Raw genomic sequence first — 16,430 nt, forward strand, 5'->3', positions numbered from 1 at the left:
ACACACTGTGCAATGATACTTCTGCTTTCTCAGCTAATATCTCCCGGGTCTCCCCAAAGAGCAATTCCCCTCGCACAGCAAGGCCTTTGCCGTTCCGTTTTCATCTTCCTGTCGCTTCGGCTTTAATATGTCTTCCCGGCGTAATGAGTCTGAGGAGGCTGTGAGGAGGAGATGCCGCCAGACAACATGCCTTATTTACATCAACTGCACTCGGACTGACACGACACCATCACGGCAGGACCGTCACATGTGACACACAGACAGACACAACAACGACAACAACAACAGCAGTGGGCACTGTTTATTGTTGTACACACAGCCTCAGGGGTAGCTGACACTGAGGCAGACAATGCCCTTGTTGTGTAGTCGTGACAAAAACAGAGCGCTACTTCGTTCATTGTGGTTTTACCTCATCAAATATAAATGTTCCGAAATGGTCTCGTTTCTGCCGGAACAACACGATAAGAGGACGATAACAGAATCATCCTATTGGGTCATTACGCTCATAGTTGTACCTGTTATCTAATAGAGATCACGATCTTTCCAGTCAAAAAGAGTCAAATTAAGGAGTCGTGGCATCAGTTTAGTTATGTTGATCTAGTATTTCAGTATTTTTTTGGATGGGACGAAGGTGTTTAGGGTTGAGAAGAGACAATAGGGACTCATCAGATAGCGACAGGAGAAATCAGCTGGACAGGTGAAATTGGCAACAAATGAAGTGAAAGTGATGTATGAGGTCCTGCCGGAAATCGACCAAATCGATGGGTGCAGGTAGAACAAAAACCAACAAGGTCAAGTGTCTTCAGCACGAAAATTCAGGGACATTGATTTCAAGCTCACAACGCTGTGTGTGTTTATGCCATATAAAGCGACTGTAACTGCCGAAAATTACAGGTATCAGCAAGACGCTTCAGCTCGGGCGGCCATGCGGTAATGGAAAAAAACTTTAACGAAATCGGCCGCAAAACGATACTGTTAGGAGGGAATCTTACAAATACCTTCCGATTGATGTTTATTGCGCTCTCTGAACTGAATATCCGCAGCAATGATGGGTGTGTAGCGAGAGTAATAAAGTCGGATTGTGTCGCCCACATGTGGAGGATCTCATCAAGGGAGGGATGGCGTCCTGCTGAGGGCCGTACATCATCCACCTATTCACTAAACACCTGTACAACACGGCGCCATCCCCCCTGCCGACCATACCAGGCTATTTCTGTTCAGATTCCGAGTCCTACACAGGATCATATCAAGAAAAATGGAGCCTGTTTAGACAGGGAAGGAGGATGGAGGAGGGATTCTTTTCCTTGCTGTTATCCATCAACTCGAGACGGAGACTCGCAAAAAAATTAGTTTCTGTAGAAGAGGAAAATTGAATTCAACGTTCTGGGAAAATGGCTTGCCAAATGCTTGAATGATGTTTTCATAACGATGCAATAAATTTTCATTCTTGTAAAATAAGTGGCATCATATACACTGCCAACGTTAACCGAGCATTGAACACACCAAACACACTACACATCTCACAGATGAGCTTTATACATTGCACGCACAAATTTACGAATTTCGGATTAGAATTCCCCCTTCCTCGCCACAAATTTGCCACCATGATCTAGAGGAATCTCAGAACCCATATGAGAGCTAAATTTCATTTGACTGCAGGCGCTGAGATAGGTAAGCTGGGTCATTTATTACCGAGCGCTGGGACGTCAGCCCTACATTGTAGGTGACACGTTTCCACCCCCTGGCGCACACAGTCCTGTTAGGATGATACTTGAATACACATGCAAGTGTCATCTTTTTTCACGACAGCGTATGCTGTCTATTTTCCATTGAAATATGTGCAAAATATCATACAGATATAGCCCGGGGTGCCATCCGTAAATCCTACATAAGGGACGTATATGCACATGCCAAATGGAATACGTACGAGAGTGTAGAACTTGAAAATATCTCGAGATAAGCCCCGTATGATATCTCTATTTCTGTTTGTTTCTATGTTTACATCAAGTGCGGTGTGTCAAACTTGATAGATTGTGGAGTAAAATGAGGGGTATCGTGTTGTTGTTTTTATCTCGTATTCAGGAGAGCGAGAAGATAAGTCATAACGGCATCCGACGGGTCATGATGATTACGGAGAAATATCTGTCTTCCGATTCATTAATTCACATGCGTTTCACTGGATGTTCTGATAATTTGTATAAATGGCTCCGGGACTTTTATGCTTACGGAAGACAAAATCCGCGGACTGAAAGGAGCACAAAACGGAAAATAAGTCAAATATAATCTCATGGTTGTGAAGATAAATACATTTCACGGAGATGGGCTTCAATCCATTCACTCCGAATTGGCCCTCAATAAAACAACTTCAAAGTTCGTCCTATCTTCAACAACGTTGCCAATAAAATAATTCTCAAAGCATCGCTCCATTTGAGCACGAGTATAATACTTGAATGGAGATGTGGGAAGCGAGGAAAACTATAGGGAACCATGTGTGTGTTTGATGAAGTGTTATCAGTCGGTGAATTCTTGGTGCATCGTGCCTCCGAGGGTTTCTTATAATGGTCGAGTTTTGGGCCCAACCACACGCCATGACCTCTTGTATAGATTATTGACGTTGCCTTTGAAATAACACTCTTGCCTTGTAAAAGCTAAAGATTTGAACGATGTAGCGGTTCAAAAGAAAGAAGGCTGCAGATAGCTGCGCGATCGTTCCAGTGTTCAAGAAAAAGCCCGTAAGACACTATCAGGCAGTATCTGCCTAAGAGTAGAGGCTTCATCTGTTTCCAGCAGTATTCTGCTCGTCTCGTGTCGTATTTTGGCATTTTTACCACGTCACTCAATATTGTCATATCTATTTCAAAGTAGAGGTGGCACATCAAACAGTTTGAAGAGATTCTATTGCAAAATAAAAGATGAACGGTTTGGCAATGACAATTTCGTGGAGTAAAATTGGATGACTATGACTCGAAGAGTTATATCTCACACAGTTATATCTCGCACAGACATGACAGCCCTATGTCTTCCTTGCGTTGAGCCAGCTTCCTATCTCTGGTTCTCTGTGCTGATGCTGTAGTATGCAGGAGGGGCCGTGTGCATGGACACAGTCTGGTTCTGTCGCGCCATACAAACGACTGAGCTCTGCGGTCATTTTTCACGGTGCCTAAATTCGCGTCGCAGGGAGACACATTATCGACTTGGACTGTGATGAGACTGTGTGCTCTCCTCCACGTCCAAATGCATAATGTGCGGAAAAGGACGTCACCCAAGCATACACCGCACCATCTCGCATTTTCCTTTCATCCTCGGCCCCCGAGAACCGACAGATCTCGCCGCCTCCACCGACAAGGCACACTAACTTGAATATTCTATCATAGGAGGACGGATATGATTAATTAGGATTTTATGCCATCTTGACAAGAGGCTTACAAGTTTACAAATGTTCTCACTTTACGAGGCGATAAAATTTCAAATATCAGTAAAGGCCAGCGGTCCATGGCATTTATTTCCAATTAATATTAGATCACCAGCAAATCCAGAGCAAATAACATAAACTTGCTATAAAATGAGTTTAATGTCCCGCGCATGGGCATCTCGCTTCAGTATCGGACAAAGGTCCTGTGAGACAGCGTGACGCGGGCCTTGTCAGGACCCGTCGCCGTCGGTTTTCTTTACGACATGTCAAACAAAATAAGACGTCCTGTCAAACTTCCTTAACGTTCCCCGATGTCGCCTTGAAGGACGAGGCGAAGTCGTCCCCGGAGGATATGTCGCGGTAAATGCCAGCTCGAGCCGGCGGCAATCTGTCCCCATCATGGTCGGTGACAGGTGGAACTCCCCCTCGCGTCCTGGCGCTGCCGTGCGCGCTGACGGCAAGTGTTAATCACACACCGCGCCGTGACAGGGGAGATGCGGCAGTGTGCGCGTGTGATGCGCCCGCCATCATGCATCACCGGGCCACCCTGTCGGTCCTGACGGCCCCTGTCATCTCCAATCAGCCGCCTGCCCGCGGCGTGAGCTACGCCGAGTGACAAGAACAAGAACAAGGACTGCCCCTCACGGGCAGGAAACGCCCCTGGGGACTGTCCTCACGTCACTTTCGTTACAAACGATCGTAAAATACGTCGACGTCGCCGCAGAGATGCGGACTAAGAGATAGCGCTGACAGCGAACTATAAAAAGACGTCAGAAGACAGTGATAGCATCCCTACTGTTTCCTATTCCTTCAGGGCAAGCCTTGCTACACGGTAATCCGGGCGGCAGCTTTGAAAATCAAAAGAAAAAAAAGTTTACACAAAGTTGTCAAAAAGATGCTGGAGGAGTCATGTCTGAAGTATTGTGTGTGTCGTGTCATATGGTAACAGGGCATGGTTGAAAGTAAACGTAGACTTCGCTGCCTTTGGCTAGGGAAGTTATAGGGGATACCGCTCTCTCTCTTTTCTTTGAAAAGCACTGATCGCTAGCCACCTGCCAATTGTGATAGCTCGTCCCATCTATAGGAGCACGCAAAGCCGAGGAGTTTGCATGTCGCTACTTGGAAGGGATGCGCTCGTCCCTGTCATTTGATGAATGGGTGCTCGCCGGCACGGTTGATAGCAAGCGGTCGATTTGCAAAGCAGTGTCAGTGCAAAACGGCGGGGAGCGGCAGCGGCAGATAGTACATCTCGCGCCACACGAGTTCAGGGAACAACCCTTCTTCGCGTACTTGGTGAAAATCTTTCCGAAGTTCAGCCGGCACGGACGCGGTGGGGGTGCCGACAGCCAGGCCAGGTAGGTCCGCGCCCCGCGGTCGAAGGCTCGTGCGTCCGGGAAGACCAAACCGTGCACCCCGTCAATAGTAATCTGAGCGGCAGGATAATCTGGCAGCAGAAATACTCTACATGCCCGCATCTATATACGTATTGCGTTATTCCTAAGTCACACCGGCAATTAAGCATTCATGGAGGTTCTTCACTCTTGGGACTGACAAGGCTTAAGTTAGGAAGGCAGCGATGTGCTGGTGGTTTAGGCAGGGAGGCAGGCTCGGCAGGCGGCAGGTAGCAGAGGTGTTGACGGAAGCGGTCACGGTGATTACTCGGGGAGCAAGGGATGGCGTGAGTGATCGAGAGGGTCTGAAACAGGCTACCACAACTCTCCCCAAAAATCGATGACGGAAAGTCTCGCCGAAAATTATTGACATATTGTCTTATTAGAGCACAGTGCAGCCTGGAGGGAGAAAAGCTCGCGATCTCTTGTCATTCAGGTAGATTTATGTCCGAGTAAAAAGGTGCAGAAAGCCTGTCAGACGCAGACAAGGTTAGAGGGGACTGTTTAGGAGGGTCAAGGTCCTCCGTCGTCCATTTTCCGGCCTTTGTCGTTACTGCGAGCACTCGGGCCGTACGCAGTGTGTAGCACGACTACCGGGATAGGAAGGCTTGTCCACCAAAAACTACTTTCTGTCCAGGGAGCGTTTCGCGCTAGCACCTTCGCTGACAGAAAGGGGCGGGACGGACACTTCGGGTAAATGCGATCGGGGGAGCGAAGTTGCCAATTTTCCGATCTGCTGGTGCGAAAGTTCGCGCCGGGCTTTACTCCTTTCTCAGCAATTGGGTGTATCATTAGTTTTGTCTGGCTGTCGCCATAAAACCATCTTCAACAATACATAATGGAGTATTTAATGACTCCGGAGTCGCTTTCCCGTAAGGCCCATTGCCTGCGGCAGTCAAAATGACGTCACGTGGACATCCAGAAAATAAGCTAGTCGCAAGGGGACCAGCCAGCTAGAAATGGTAGTTTAGCGACAGTCTTCTTATAATAAAGACTGTAATTCGTCTATTAGAGCCCCCGATCTATCCGCGATGACACATGATTAGGGAGGATAGAGCTCGGCCTGTAGACGACGTTTGATTTAATCCTTCCGACGTTTGTTCGCCTTCTAGGTTGCGTCCGATATTCTTCGACAGCCAAGAGTCCTCCTGAGACGTGTGGAACCCCGAGGAGTTGGGCTGGGCTAACAGACGGACGTCTTCGGTGCGAGCGGCGACAGGGACCTCGGCACGACTACCCACAAGGCAGGGTGTCTTCTCTGCTTCTCCCAGCGCTCCTTCGGACTTACTGACTGTACAACACGCGGCAGGAGTTGTCACCGCTGGCCACTCAAGACTCAGACAACGTGAAGCATGAACCAGTATCTACAGCAGAGCTACTACGACGCGCCCTACTACAGCGAAGACGTGGCATCCAGCCATCAGGTGGGAAATACTATCACTTCACCTCACCCCGTAGTCCCTGATACGGTAGACATCTTCCCAGCATGTACCTAACCGTGTCAACCCGCCCCATCCCTTCCCCAAGTTGCAGGCAAACCCCAGCTACCACACATATCTATCGTAAGCCGCACGAGGGCCCTTCCAGCCGTCCTTACCTTGTGTCTGTCCTCACTGTGCATGCCTGCATGCTCCCCGCGCCGACCCGGCCAGCCCGCCTCCACTGCCACGAACTGAGAGAGTTATTTCAAATTCGCGGTCCGGGGTCGTTTGGCCAGGCTTGATATTATATGATGGCCACAAATCTGTCAGGGAAAATCTACCGGCCGATATGTATCAATGGTGGCTCCCGAGCCCGCTTTGATAGGCATCGCTGATGTGCTGGAATTATTTCTCATCGACCGCAGAAAATCATGACATAAAACTGCAAGTTAATGCCTAGATGCGTATGTACATAAAAGTGTGCTTTTCCGCGGGGTCCTCTTTATTCGTGCACATCGCATGTGACAAGTTGTCTTTTCCTGTTGTGTACATTGTGTCAGGCTCGTGCACTTGCAGCTCCCTACTGTCACATTCACCCTGTGTAACGATTTCTTTTCCTTCAGTACTTCGCCACCTATCCCCTCCTCATCTAAACGACTCCCGCACGTCTTCTATCTCCCTCGCGATCAACATTTTAAAGCGATATCGTATATTTGGTTTCACGCTTACTCAAAATTCTCATTCAATCTAGTCTTTCTACCTGCAGCAATTGCTCCATAATGTGTTTATTAAAAGACAGCCACTTGGGCTAAATTGGCGTTTAAGGGGTGGTAGGATTTTCCTCGTGTCCGATTTTATGGTGGGAAGGTCTTGGGAAATATGACATGCGACAGGCGAGAGTTGGTAGAGCGGCATCGTTATCTTCATCATCACCGCTATCATTATCTCTTTCGCCATGTATGTATCTATATTCAGCTCGAGGCACTGAAGCGTCGCTGTCACAATCATTATCACAGGAATATTATTGCTCTGGCGCGGTTGAATGAGCCGAGCGCATGATGCGATTGCACGCTCATCATCAAACTCAGAGGGTATATCAGCTCGAGCATTCCCTGGTCCCAGGGAAGAGAGGCATCGACCTGCGACAGGATTTAGCAAGGGAAAAGAGAGCGCCTCTCATAAAACCAGAAAGGCGACAGGAAATCCGAAATAAAACCGCTGTAAAACTCGCAAACTTTTCTCGGCACACCTACCGAGTCGACCCGGTAGGACTTGGCCCGGCGACCGGCCCGGCGTGTCCCTCTGCTGAAGGTTTTGCCCTGCTTGTTTATCTTTACTTTTCGCGGGGCCCCTTCGGCCCGGAGAGGTGTAGCGCTCCGCCCCCATCTCGCACTCGGAGCAGTGATTGATGATAGAATGAAACTGAGATAATTGAGTGTTTTGTGTATATTAGCTCGGCTGGCGATTTTCGGAGGATCCCATTGGTTGATAGACGTAAATTGCCCGCTGCAGCGAGACTGGGCGGTCCCACCCGCCAGCGGAGTGGGCGCGCATTGCACGAACGGGGGAGGGAAGCCTGGTCCCGGCAATGCGGAAGTGAATTCATCCCGCCACAATATGTCGAATATGATGTCGCTTGAGAACGATATTGCTGTGACAACGTGTTCCGATTTGGCCTTATACCTTCCGGTCACCGGCTCAACAAACAGAAAGTCCGGGGAGGATTCCTCTACGAAGTTACCGGCAAATAATTGACGAAATTATCATAAGCATTCCCATTGTGGAAAATTGATTTGAGCGTCGCTGTCACAGAAGTGGGTAGCGCCAAAGAACGCGACATTTTTGATTACCCAGCAAATCTGTGAGGCTGATAGTCTACTTACTGTCCCCTGACTAGACGCTTATGAAAGAAGAAAGGCTCTCTGGGTGCCCAGTATATGAAAAAGCGCGGGAAGACCGCAGAATAAAATTTCCCCCAGGTAAAGCGGCCACCCCCGCCGGCGTGTTGTACCCGTCCCATTGTACACACGGGGTCTATTTACTGATCATTTCGGCTTGTAACCCTTTGTTTCGAAGAGCCTCCGTGTGTCGTAGAGAGAGCTTCTGAGTGTGAGACTAAGCGATTTTCGTGTCATATGCGCTTCGACGTGGTCAGACCTCGTGTTGTTGAGGAAAGTATCGAGAAAAACGCCGGTCGGGCCGCGGGGGCGCTGCACAGCGCTCGGTAGTTTGCATTTTGCTGGAAACCCCAAAGTTCATGACAGATCATCAGTCATTCAGTACTATGACAACCGCGCTTTGATTGACAGCTTGAGTGGCAAAAAGCCACGAGACACGACAGTTTTGTTACAGGCGCTTGTTGACGGGCCGACATTCATTTCCTTCTGTTGCCTGACATTCTTGTGTAAGCTTAGAAAGTCCCCGGTACCTTCAAACTGACAGAGCGAGTAACAAGCCAGTTGAAATCAAAGGCGCGAAGCAGGGACGGCTCTCGGGCTAAGTTTACACGTCAGAGGGGATCTGCAGCGGTCAGATGGCGCAAAGGGTAGGTGCAGTTTCATGCTAGCGAGTTCTGAAGTTTGGAAATTCAGCGAGAGTGTGGATGGATGGCGGGGCGATGTGTTTGTGTGTGCCCCGGAAGGGTTCAGAGTGCAACCGTTCTGCCATGTGAGACAGGTATTGTGTGCGTTGCTTACATGTGTCCCCGTGTGTCTTGCTACAGTATGACGCGGCCATTCCACACTACCCCGGGGCCATGGAAGCGGCGGCAGTCGCCACGTCTATGTACGGCAACCCCCACGCCCATCGCATGGACCCCGGCCCGCTACAGATGAACCACGGCCACGGCATGCACCAATTTCCGACGTCGCACCCCGCGCACTCCGTCATGACAGGGGTAATGTCCAGTCCTCAGGATGACCAACATAAACGAGACAAGGACGCCATCTACGGGTGAGTTTGCCCTGACTTTCCCGGGCCCGACCCGGCGGGATCGCACCTCCCCGTAGCGCACATGTGTGCACGCGGGAATCAGGAAGTAGAACTCCGCTGCACGGTGGCGCCTCGTCCCGCGGACGGACTGACCCCGAACGGTCCCCACCTGGTGGCCCGCCAATGCAAGCTGACAGCAACCTAATGGACATGTCGTAGTACATTTTATGGCATCGTCGGCAGCGATAGTTCTATATAATTTGCTATATATTTCATCATTGATGCCCGTTTGTAAACGAATTGCAACAGACGATCAATCTCGTATGAAATATACATGCTGCCAATTTTTATGTCCATTTCAAAATGGCCGCCCTGGATGGGACTGTATACAATTTCACTCTAATTTGAGGATGTGTTGGTGTCCCGTACAGGCATCCACTCTTTCCACTTCTTGCGTTGGTCTTCGAGAAGTGCGAACTGGCCACATGCACCCCACGAGAGCCGGGAGTTGCGGGCGGGGACGTCTGCTCTTCCGAATCGTTCAACGAAGACATCGCAGTGTTCGCCAAGCAGGTACTCAATGTAAAAACAACCAACTTATTTTCATCCTCTTTCCCCTTTGCCTTGTGAGGTTTTGATCCCATTGTGCATTTCTATCGTCTACATTTCACTCGATTGCGTAGTTTATTGTAACTCGGATTATTGTCTGTTGTTTTTGGGTCGTAATGATTGTCCTCATGAATGTGAAGTAATTTGTATTTGCAAGCTGGCGGATCTAGTGCGATAACTCGCCCCTAAACACGATCATATGCCGCTGTAAGCGCAGGTATCAAAGGGCGCATTACTGCCTATTATTCCTCGAGAAAAAGAGGCAGATTTCTGAGCCCGATACTTGCTTATCATACCAATTAGGTAGCCTGTGAATACTTGGGCTTTTGGTAGCTTTGCACATAGTTTTCCAGTTAAGATTTCATGTGTACGTATGCGTGTGTTTCGAAGCGCTACGTACGGCATGCAGTTCGGAGCCGTACTATGTCCGCCATGCTTGCGAATGTTGGAAAAGTTTACCATTGTTTCGTAGTCGGATGTCGTTACATCTCTTGGCCTTTATTCACTTTGTAATTTTTGTCTAAATCGTGCTGAGATATCCGACTAGCGATAAAACACAGGCGGTCACTTCTGAGGCGACTGATTACCATTTCTCTTTGCTATGCAGGCGAGAGCAGAAAAACCCTTTTTCTCAGCAAACCCCGAACTGGACGGATTGGTACGTACACCTTCAGATATTCATCATTATCAGCTGGATGCTTTATTGTCACCTACTGTTGAAGAACCCTCCGTGTGTATTGTTATGATGTTGTCAAGTGGTGCGATGTTTCCCATCGCACGTAGGAATCGAGCCTTTATATCGATTTTATTGAAAAAGAACGAAGATTTACCGTTTGCTACAAGCAGTTACGTTTTCATTTGTGAAATAGACACACTGTTGTCTGTTACAATGCGTCAGTTTCTGCGCTTCTTGTCAGTTTCGTTGCTCTGTCAATTTCTCGGGCAAGGTGTAGTGTTGTGGCTAGTGTTGAATTCTGCATGCTTTCCAACAGTGCTTCATACATATTGCAATATTTGAACCTGGTTGGTCCGGTAAGCCCCTAGAAACCTAGCACAGTTGATTTGATTTTCTAACCCAGTAAGCATTCGCACAACTTCGTATTGCGTGTGTTAAACGCTGCGATTGAGTACATGCATATATGTCAAATATCATGTAGTGGCTAATGTAATTCATGCCTGGGTGTTTTCAGTCCAGGGAGTTCATGCCCTCTCTGTAGTAAATATAACCCTCTTCAGGGCAAGTCAAAGAACAGAGGGCTCTGAAAATAACAAGGGTATTACCACTTGTGTTTTGTTGACAATAAATTAAATTATTTCCTGACTTTCTTCGTCTTCATGTCGCCCTTTTTTGCAGATGATTCAAGCCATCCAGGTCCTGCGATTCCACTTGCTAGAGCTAGAAAAGGTTTGTCACCAATGTTTCTTTTTTTTTTCTCTGACTGTTTTTAGAACACCCGGCATGAATGATTGTATGAAATGGTTACAAAACTGGGAGCTGTTGGTGTTCAAAATATTTGAGTCGGTTTGATTGAAAAGTTGTGCCAGCTGAGAGGTTTAGTAACCCCGGTAGTGGCATTTCATTCAGATCCGCACACGGCGCGGGGCCACAAACCATCATGTCCTTGGCAGCTAGACATAGCTTCATAAAAATGCCCACTAAAAATATGAAACATGGACGGAGAAAATATTTAGGACTTGGCTGATGGAGATTTGTGTTGATAGGCGTCTTACTAGCCTCGGTGGGGGGATTTTGGTGAACGGGACCTCATGGTTAGGCAGGGCATCCCCCAGACACAAATTTATATTTGGGAAGATGTATAGTGGTCATTAGAGGATATCAGAGAAAAACTGACAGAGGGTCGTTTACGTAGGTACACTCCGGCCACAGGGGTGTGTGGGTAGAGTTGTTTGTGAAATAGCTTGTGTTGTTGGGCCAAATACTTAATCTGTTTAGATGGCACATTAGCCTTAAAAGGGCACTCAGTGGGTTGGAAGTAGGCAGTCCTTTTTCCCCTGCTTGCCCTATTTGTTTAGGGGCAGGGATAATTCCCCCAGTAGGGACTAGGACCAGATTTATGGACCCAGCAGTTTTTATTATGCTGGGGGACATTTGCATGTCTGCTTGTGTTTGGGGCCGTTTTGGCTCAAGGACTGTGGCCATCCCAACTTTATGTGCATTATGCCAAATTATTTATTGTGCTGACTTTATGTAGTGGGCTTGATCAGTGGATAGGCTGGTTCCACAACAGGAATCAATCATGATACGGCAGGAGCCACTATGGCTTTAGAGTTATGGACATGAATCGACCTCTCGCTTCGCCGTTTCAGCGTGGGCTAAGGAGGGGATGTCAAATGGATGGATGTATATATATGACCTGGGATTTTATTTGATTGCTGTGTAACGGGAAGCACACAAAACTATAACGTACGGCTTCAAATAAATGGTTGTGTACCTTGGCCCCTAAACCGCCATGTTGTCTCTACTTGAAGGCACGTAAATTGCCCCTAGTTGTGAGGTGCCGTTTTTGTTTTGTGAGGGTGGGCCTGGGTGGTTGGGAGGTGTCCATCCCCAGCCCCGTAGGCGGGCATGTTGTCAGCCGCTGGAGTAAACCGTTCGTCTTCTGCTCTCTTTGTTTCAGGTTCACGAACTCTGTGACAATTTCTGCCACCGCTACATTAGTTGCCTAAAAGGGAAAATGCCCATAGACCTCGTGATAGATGAAAGGGATGGTGCTCCGGCAGGGCCGACCAAAAGCGGGTCTACGTCGAGTGACGGTCAACAAGAGTCAAGTGTTACACACGACCAGGTAAGTTTGCACTGATTTTTATCTTGAAAGCTCACTGTCTGACTATCTGTGTTCATGCCCTAGAACTTCATTGGTTTTATTTAACTGTCCACGATGGTTGTGTAATATTTCTGTTGCTTGTTGGATCTTGCATAAAGAGAGTATTAGAAAGGTACACAATACACAGGGTCATATGGCAGCTTGTTTTGGGTAGTGTTCCAAGTATGTTCCAACACTTCCCGAACACATTGTCAGGGCTTAGCTTACACTTCGATGGCGGGGCCTTCGTAACAGACTGGGAGCGGGAGAGGTGCAGCTTTCCTGTTGCCCTATTCCGGTGTGGCTTTCACGCCAAATTGCCATTTTATTTGAAAATCATGGTTAATTGCTGTGGCCATTGTTCTGTGGCGACTGTCCTCTCAGCTATCTGTGAGTGGCTTTGTGTGGACGCTGCTTCATTCAGCGCTAGAAATGAGTTGCACACAGTAGTTGGACTCCTTTTGTAGTACGGCTGCTTTTCAATTTAATGGCCTGTCTCTTTTACAGGCTAGTCCCAGTCTATTAGGCCTAGATTTGTCGGGTCTTTGTCTTATACATGAAAGGCCTGGAACACAGGACCTTCTGCTTGACTAGTCAGAACCAAACGATGCCTTAATGAAAAATCCAGTTTTGTCCCCTCTGGTAAAAACAACACATTGTCACTTGTGGAGACTTTTTGTGTGGGGCGTCCAAAGCTACGGGGTGCCCTCTGGAGCCCTATCTCCACCACCACAAAATAATAGTGCAGTTGAACTTGTCTCCCGGAATAAATGTGCCAACAGGTCTGTACTTACTAGGTTCTTCTTGTTGCCGTGCGGATGTCACATTGGTCCCCTTGCCCCAACATGGGATTCCGACCCATAGTCAGATGAACCTTGAGATATACAAAGTGCATGCAAACAGACGTCTGTTGTTGTGTGCGAGGGGCCAGAAGCAATTGAAAAGACCCTACACAATGAGTGTGCAGGGGCTGAAAGTAAAAAAAGAGCCTACCCCTCCAGCAGGGAAATGAAGTGGAAATGCAGGCAACGCTTGTGTTGTGTTGCTAGTTAGTTTGTGCAGGGCCCCCAAGCCGGATCATTTAAAGTTGGCTGGGGCATTGGGGCTTGGGATTAATCAAGTCTGGAGGGCTGTTACCAGTCTGTTTCCAGCCGGGCAGATGGCAAGTAGTGTCTGCTTGTGAACTGTCATGTAGCCTCTGCCCGCTCCCTGACACCCAGGGAACACCCGGTAAACAGGCAGGCTGTGGTCGGGAGGCCAGTGGCCCACCGGCCGCCCAGGTCTGTAGCCCTGCCCTCCCCCACAGGTGTTGCCTCTGAGGCTGTCAAGGAAAATTTATTTCTAAGCACACACTGCCTTTATTCCACCTCACAAGTTTAATAACCAAATTTACCTGTCAGTCTGTCTGACAATGACTGGTACAGGGCGCGCTAGGTCGTTAGGCAGTTTGAATAGGTGACCTGAGTCCTTTTGTACATAATTCCACATTACATCATGACCCTTCATTAATCTACTGCCATCAGTAAACATCAGAGTTTTTCTGAGTGACTCCTTTCCCCGGCTCAGCCAATTTTGTAGTTAGTCAGTTTGGGTTGAGTTTCCATGTGACATTTTGAAGCTTAGGCTAGCCAAAGGTACAGGAGCACATGGTTTTAGTCTTTCCATTGATGCCCCTCTGGCTGATATGGACAAAACCTTGCAGCTACTTGAGAGAGTGTGATATGTTGTTTTGCAAGCCAGTCAGAATCCATCCGAACCCTGCTTGTGGACTGGTCCTCCCTTAATCTGTGGGAAATGGGGGCATGAAGCGTCCAGCCAGAATTGGCTAGTTCATTTCAAAGTGGGGAAATCACGAGTGGGGCACCTAGGCACTAAATGGCACGGAAAGGTCCCCATTATATTCTGGCCTTTCCCATTATCCCAGTTTGATGGTAGGCCACGGCAGTGCAGGGCCATTTTCATATCTGTTCTTTTCCCATTTTCCAAAGCGAGAAGGAAAAAAAGCCGGCAGTCCAATTTTCTATTTGAGTCCTGCTATTGAGAGTGTATTCTTTCCAGCAGTAATTGCAATATCATTATCGCACATAATGGCCCTGGCAAGGTCCTTTGTTTGGGGTGCGAGGTGTGTCCATACCACAGAGTACCTTCTCAGACGAATGGTGATTAACCGTTGAGACCTTAGGCAGGGTCTAACTTTAATTCACATGAATGATCGTCTCCCATTTGGTAAAGGGGTCTGTGCCTCCCAGAAATATACCCAGAAATTAAGGCTGTATTGATTCTTGCAACTCCAAGTCAATAACAAAATGCTTGCCAAATTGGCTTAACTTGCATCAATTGAATTACCTGCCGCTTGGAAAAGTCTGCTGTTGAGAAAATAATTACTTTTGCGAGGTCCTGAGCCCTCTGCTCCTGATCTTTCGCAATCTGTTTCTGAGATTTTGAGTTCAGGCTAGTTTGGGAGAGGCATGTCCAGTTTGGTGTGCAAGCCGTGACTGCCCAGGTTAGGCAAAATGTCACCTAGATTGGCCCATGCCATCTGACTTTTTGTGTGTGAATGAGTGTGTATTTATCTTCCATCACATGTACTTACCCTGGGTAAATTTGGCCAGGGACCTCCCTTGTTCAATCATTTGTGGTGGATTGTTTTGCCAGTGCGAAGGGCTGACAAAATTGTGTGTGTAAAGGTGCTTGATGTGGCGGTGACGGCCCGTTGATGTGCACCTGACAGAAACGTCAGGGGTGCCCACCCTCTACACACTTCACACATAAAAGGCAAACCGCGTCAGCCTCTCTAGTCACTCCTGCTAGTGTACGCACGGGAGCTGACGCCTTTCTCACTCATCATCCTTCCTTGGAGAACAATTTTCTCTGCCCTGGACCGATTTGGAAACATCGATACCTTCTGCCCTGATTACTGGAAAATGGTAGCTGCCTTTATTTTGTCTGTGTTCCCCTTGTTTTGGGTAATTTGATTATTCATATTTTACCTGATTTAATTTTCCTTAGCCCTATAGGGTTTCACCGTTTATTTCCTAATTTCATCTTGGTAATCTTCTTTTGCTGTTGTAAGGTCCAAGTGAATGAGCTATGATGTACTGTACCCTGGTTCTGCCTTGCTTAAGCCAGGCAGTGTGTTACATGTAACGGGCTGCCAACGCCTCTCTGTGCCAGTTGTAGAAATGTTGACATGTGCTGTTAGGAACATCGGTTGTTTGTATGGACTGTTGAAAAGCCCGCTCCTGAACTGAAAAGGCTTTCCGAGGCTGTCTGACCCTTGCTGTTTTGAGTATTTCTCCTTGAGTCCCTGGCATCTAGTGCTGCAGGCAGATCCTAAGTGAGATGAAACAGTACAGTTCGTCAATAGCTGCCGCTAGTAGTACTAGCTCACATGTTGTCTATATGTAGACCCATTCATACATGTACTGTGCTATCATTCTCACCATGACATACCATGTGGACAAAACTAGCCCCATTCTGTGACCGCTCGGTTTGACTTCAGGTTTGTTTTCTGTGTTTTCCAGTCGCACCAACAGCCGGGTTCGTACGGTGGGGCCGACGACACACAGTCCACAAACTCGGGCGGAACGCCGGGGCCACTGGGAACACAGCCGTCACAGAGTGGCGACAACAACAGTGAAACAGGTACCCGATTCTAGGCTGCGCTGCACGCAAATAGGAGCGGCACAGACCACACCTTACCGTCTCTTCGTTTGCTCAGAGTAGGACTTTTCCCTCTTCTAGCTGATAGGAATCTACTTGAAAGTTTTACCCTTTCCAAAATAGTCCTTGTGGCCTGCATCAGTTAAGATTGTGTCTACAAAGTGTAGGTAAGTACGAC

At 48.0% G+C, this 16,430-nt stretch overlaps 1 protein-coding gene across 11 annotated transcripts in view; it reads left to right on the forward strand.

The window, feature by feature from the left end:
- Window positions 1-16,430, forward strand: part of LOC136433595 (homeobox protein Meis1-like) — an 80,100-nt gene that overhangs the window by 25,562 nt on the left and 38,108 nt on the right. For 6 of the 11 annotated variants that reach the window (XM_066425958.1, XM_066425949.1, XM_066425959.1 and 3 more), the window contains exons 2-8: window positions 5,916-6,227; window positions 8,947-9,176; window positions 9,587-9,737; window positions 10,372-10,422; window positions 11,119-11,169; window positions 12,404-12,571; window positions 16,114-16,234. In XM_066425958.1, the coding sequence (XP_066282055.1) occupies window positions 6,156-6,227; window positions 8,947-9,176; window positions 9,587-9,737; window positions 10,372-10,422; window positions 11,119-11,169; window positions 12,404-12,571; window positions 16,114-16,234 (844 nt within the window). In that variant the 5' untranslated portion in view covers window positions 5,916-6,155. Of the gene's footprint in view, window positions 1-4,610; window positions 4,768-5,915; window positions 6,228-8,273; window positions 8,770-8,946; window positions 9,177-9,586; window positions 9,738-10,371; window positions 10,423-11,118; window positions 11,170-12,403; window positions 12,572-16,113; window positions 16,235-16,430 lie in introns of those variants that run through there. The other 5 variants (XM_066425951.1, XM_066425960.1, XM_066425950.1 and 2 more) reach the window with 4 other exon arrangements.

The sequence above is a fragment of the Branchiostoma lanceolatum genome, chromosome 4 (assembly GCF_035083965.1).
Source record: "Branchiostoma lanceolatum isolate klBraLanc5 chromosome 4, klBraLanc5.hap2, whole genome shotgun sequence".
Classification (NCBI taxonomy): Eukaryota; Metazoa; Chordata; class Leptocardii; order Amphioxiformes; family Branchiostomatidae; genus Branchiostoma; species Branchiostoma lanceolatum.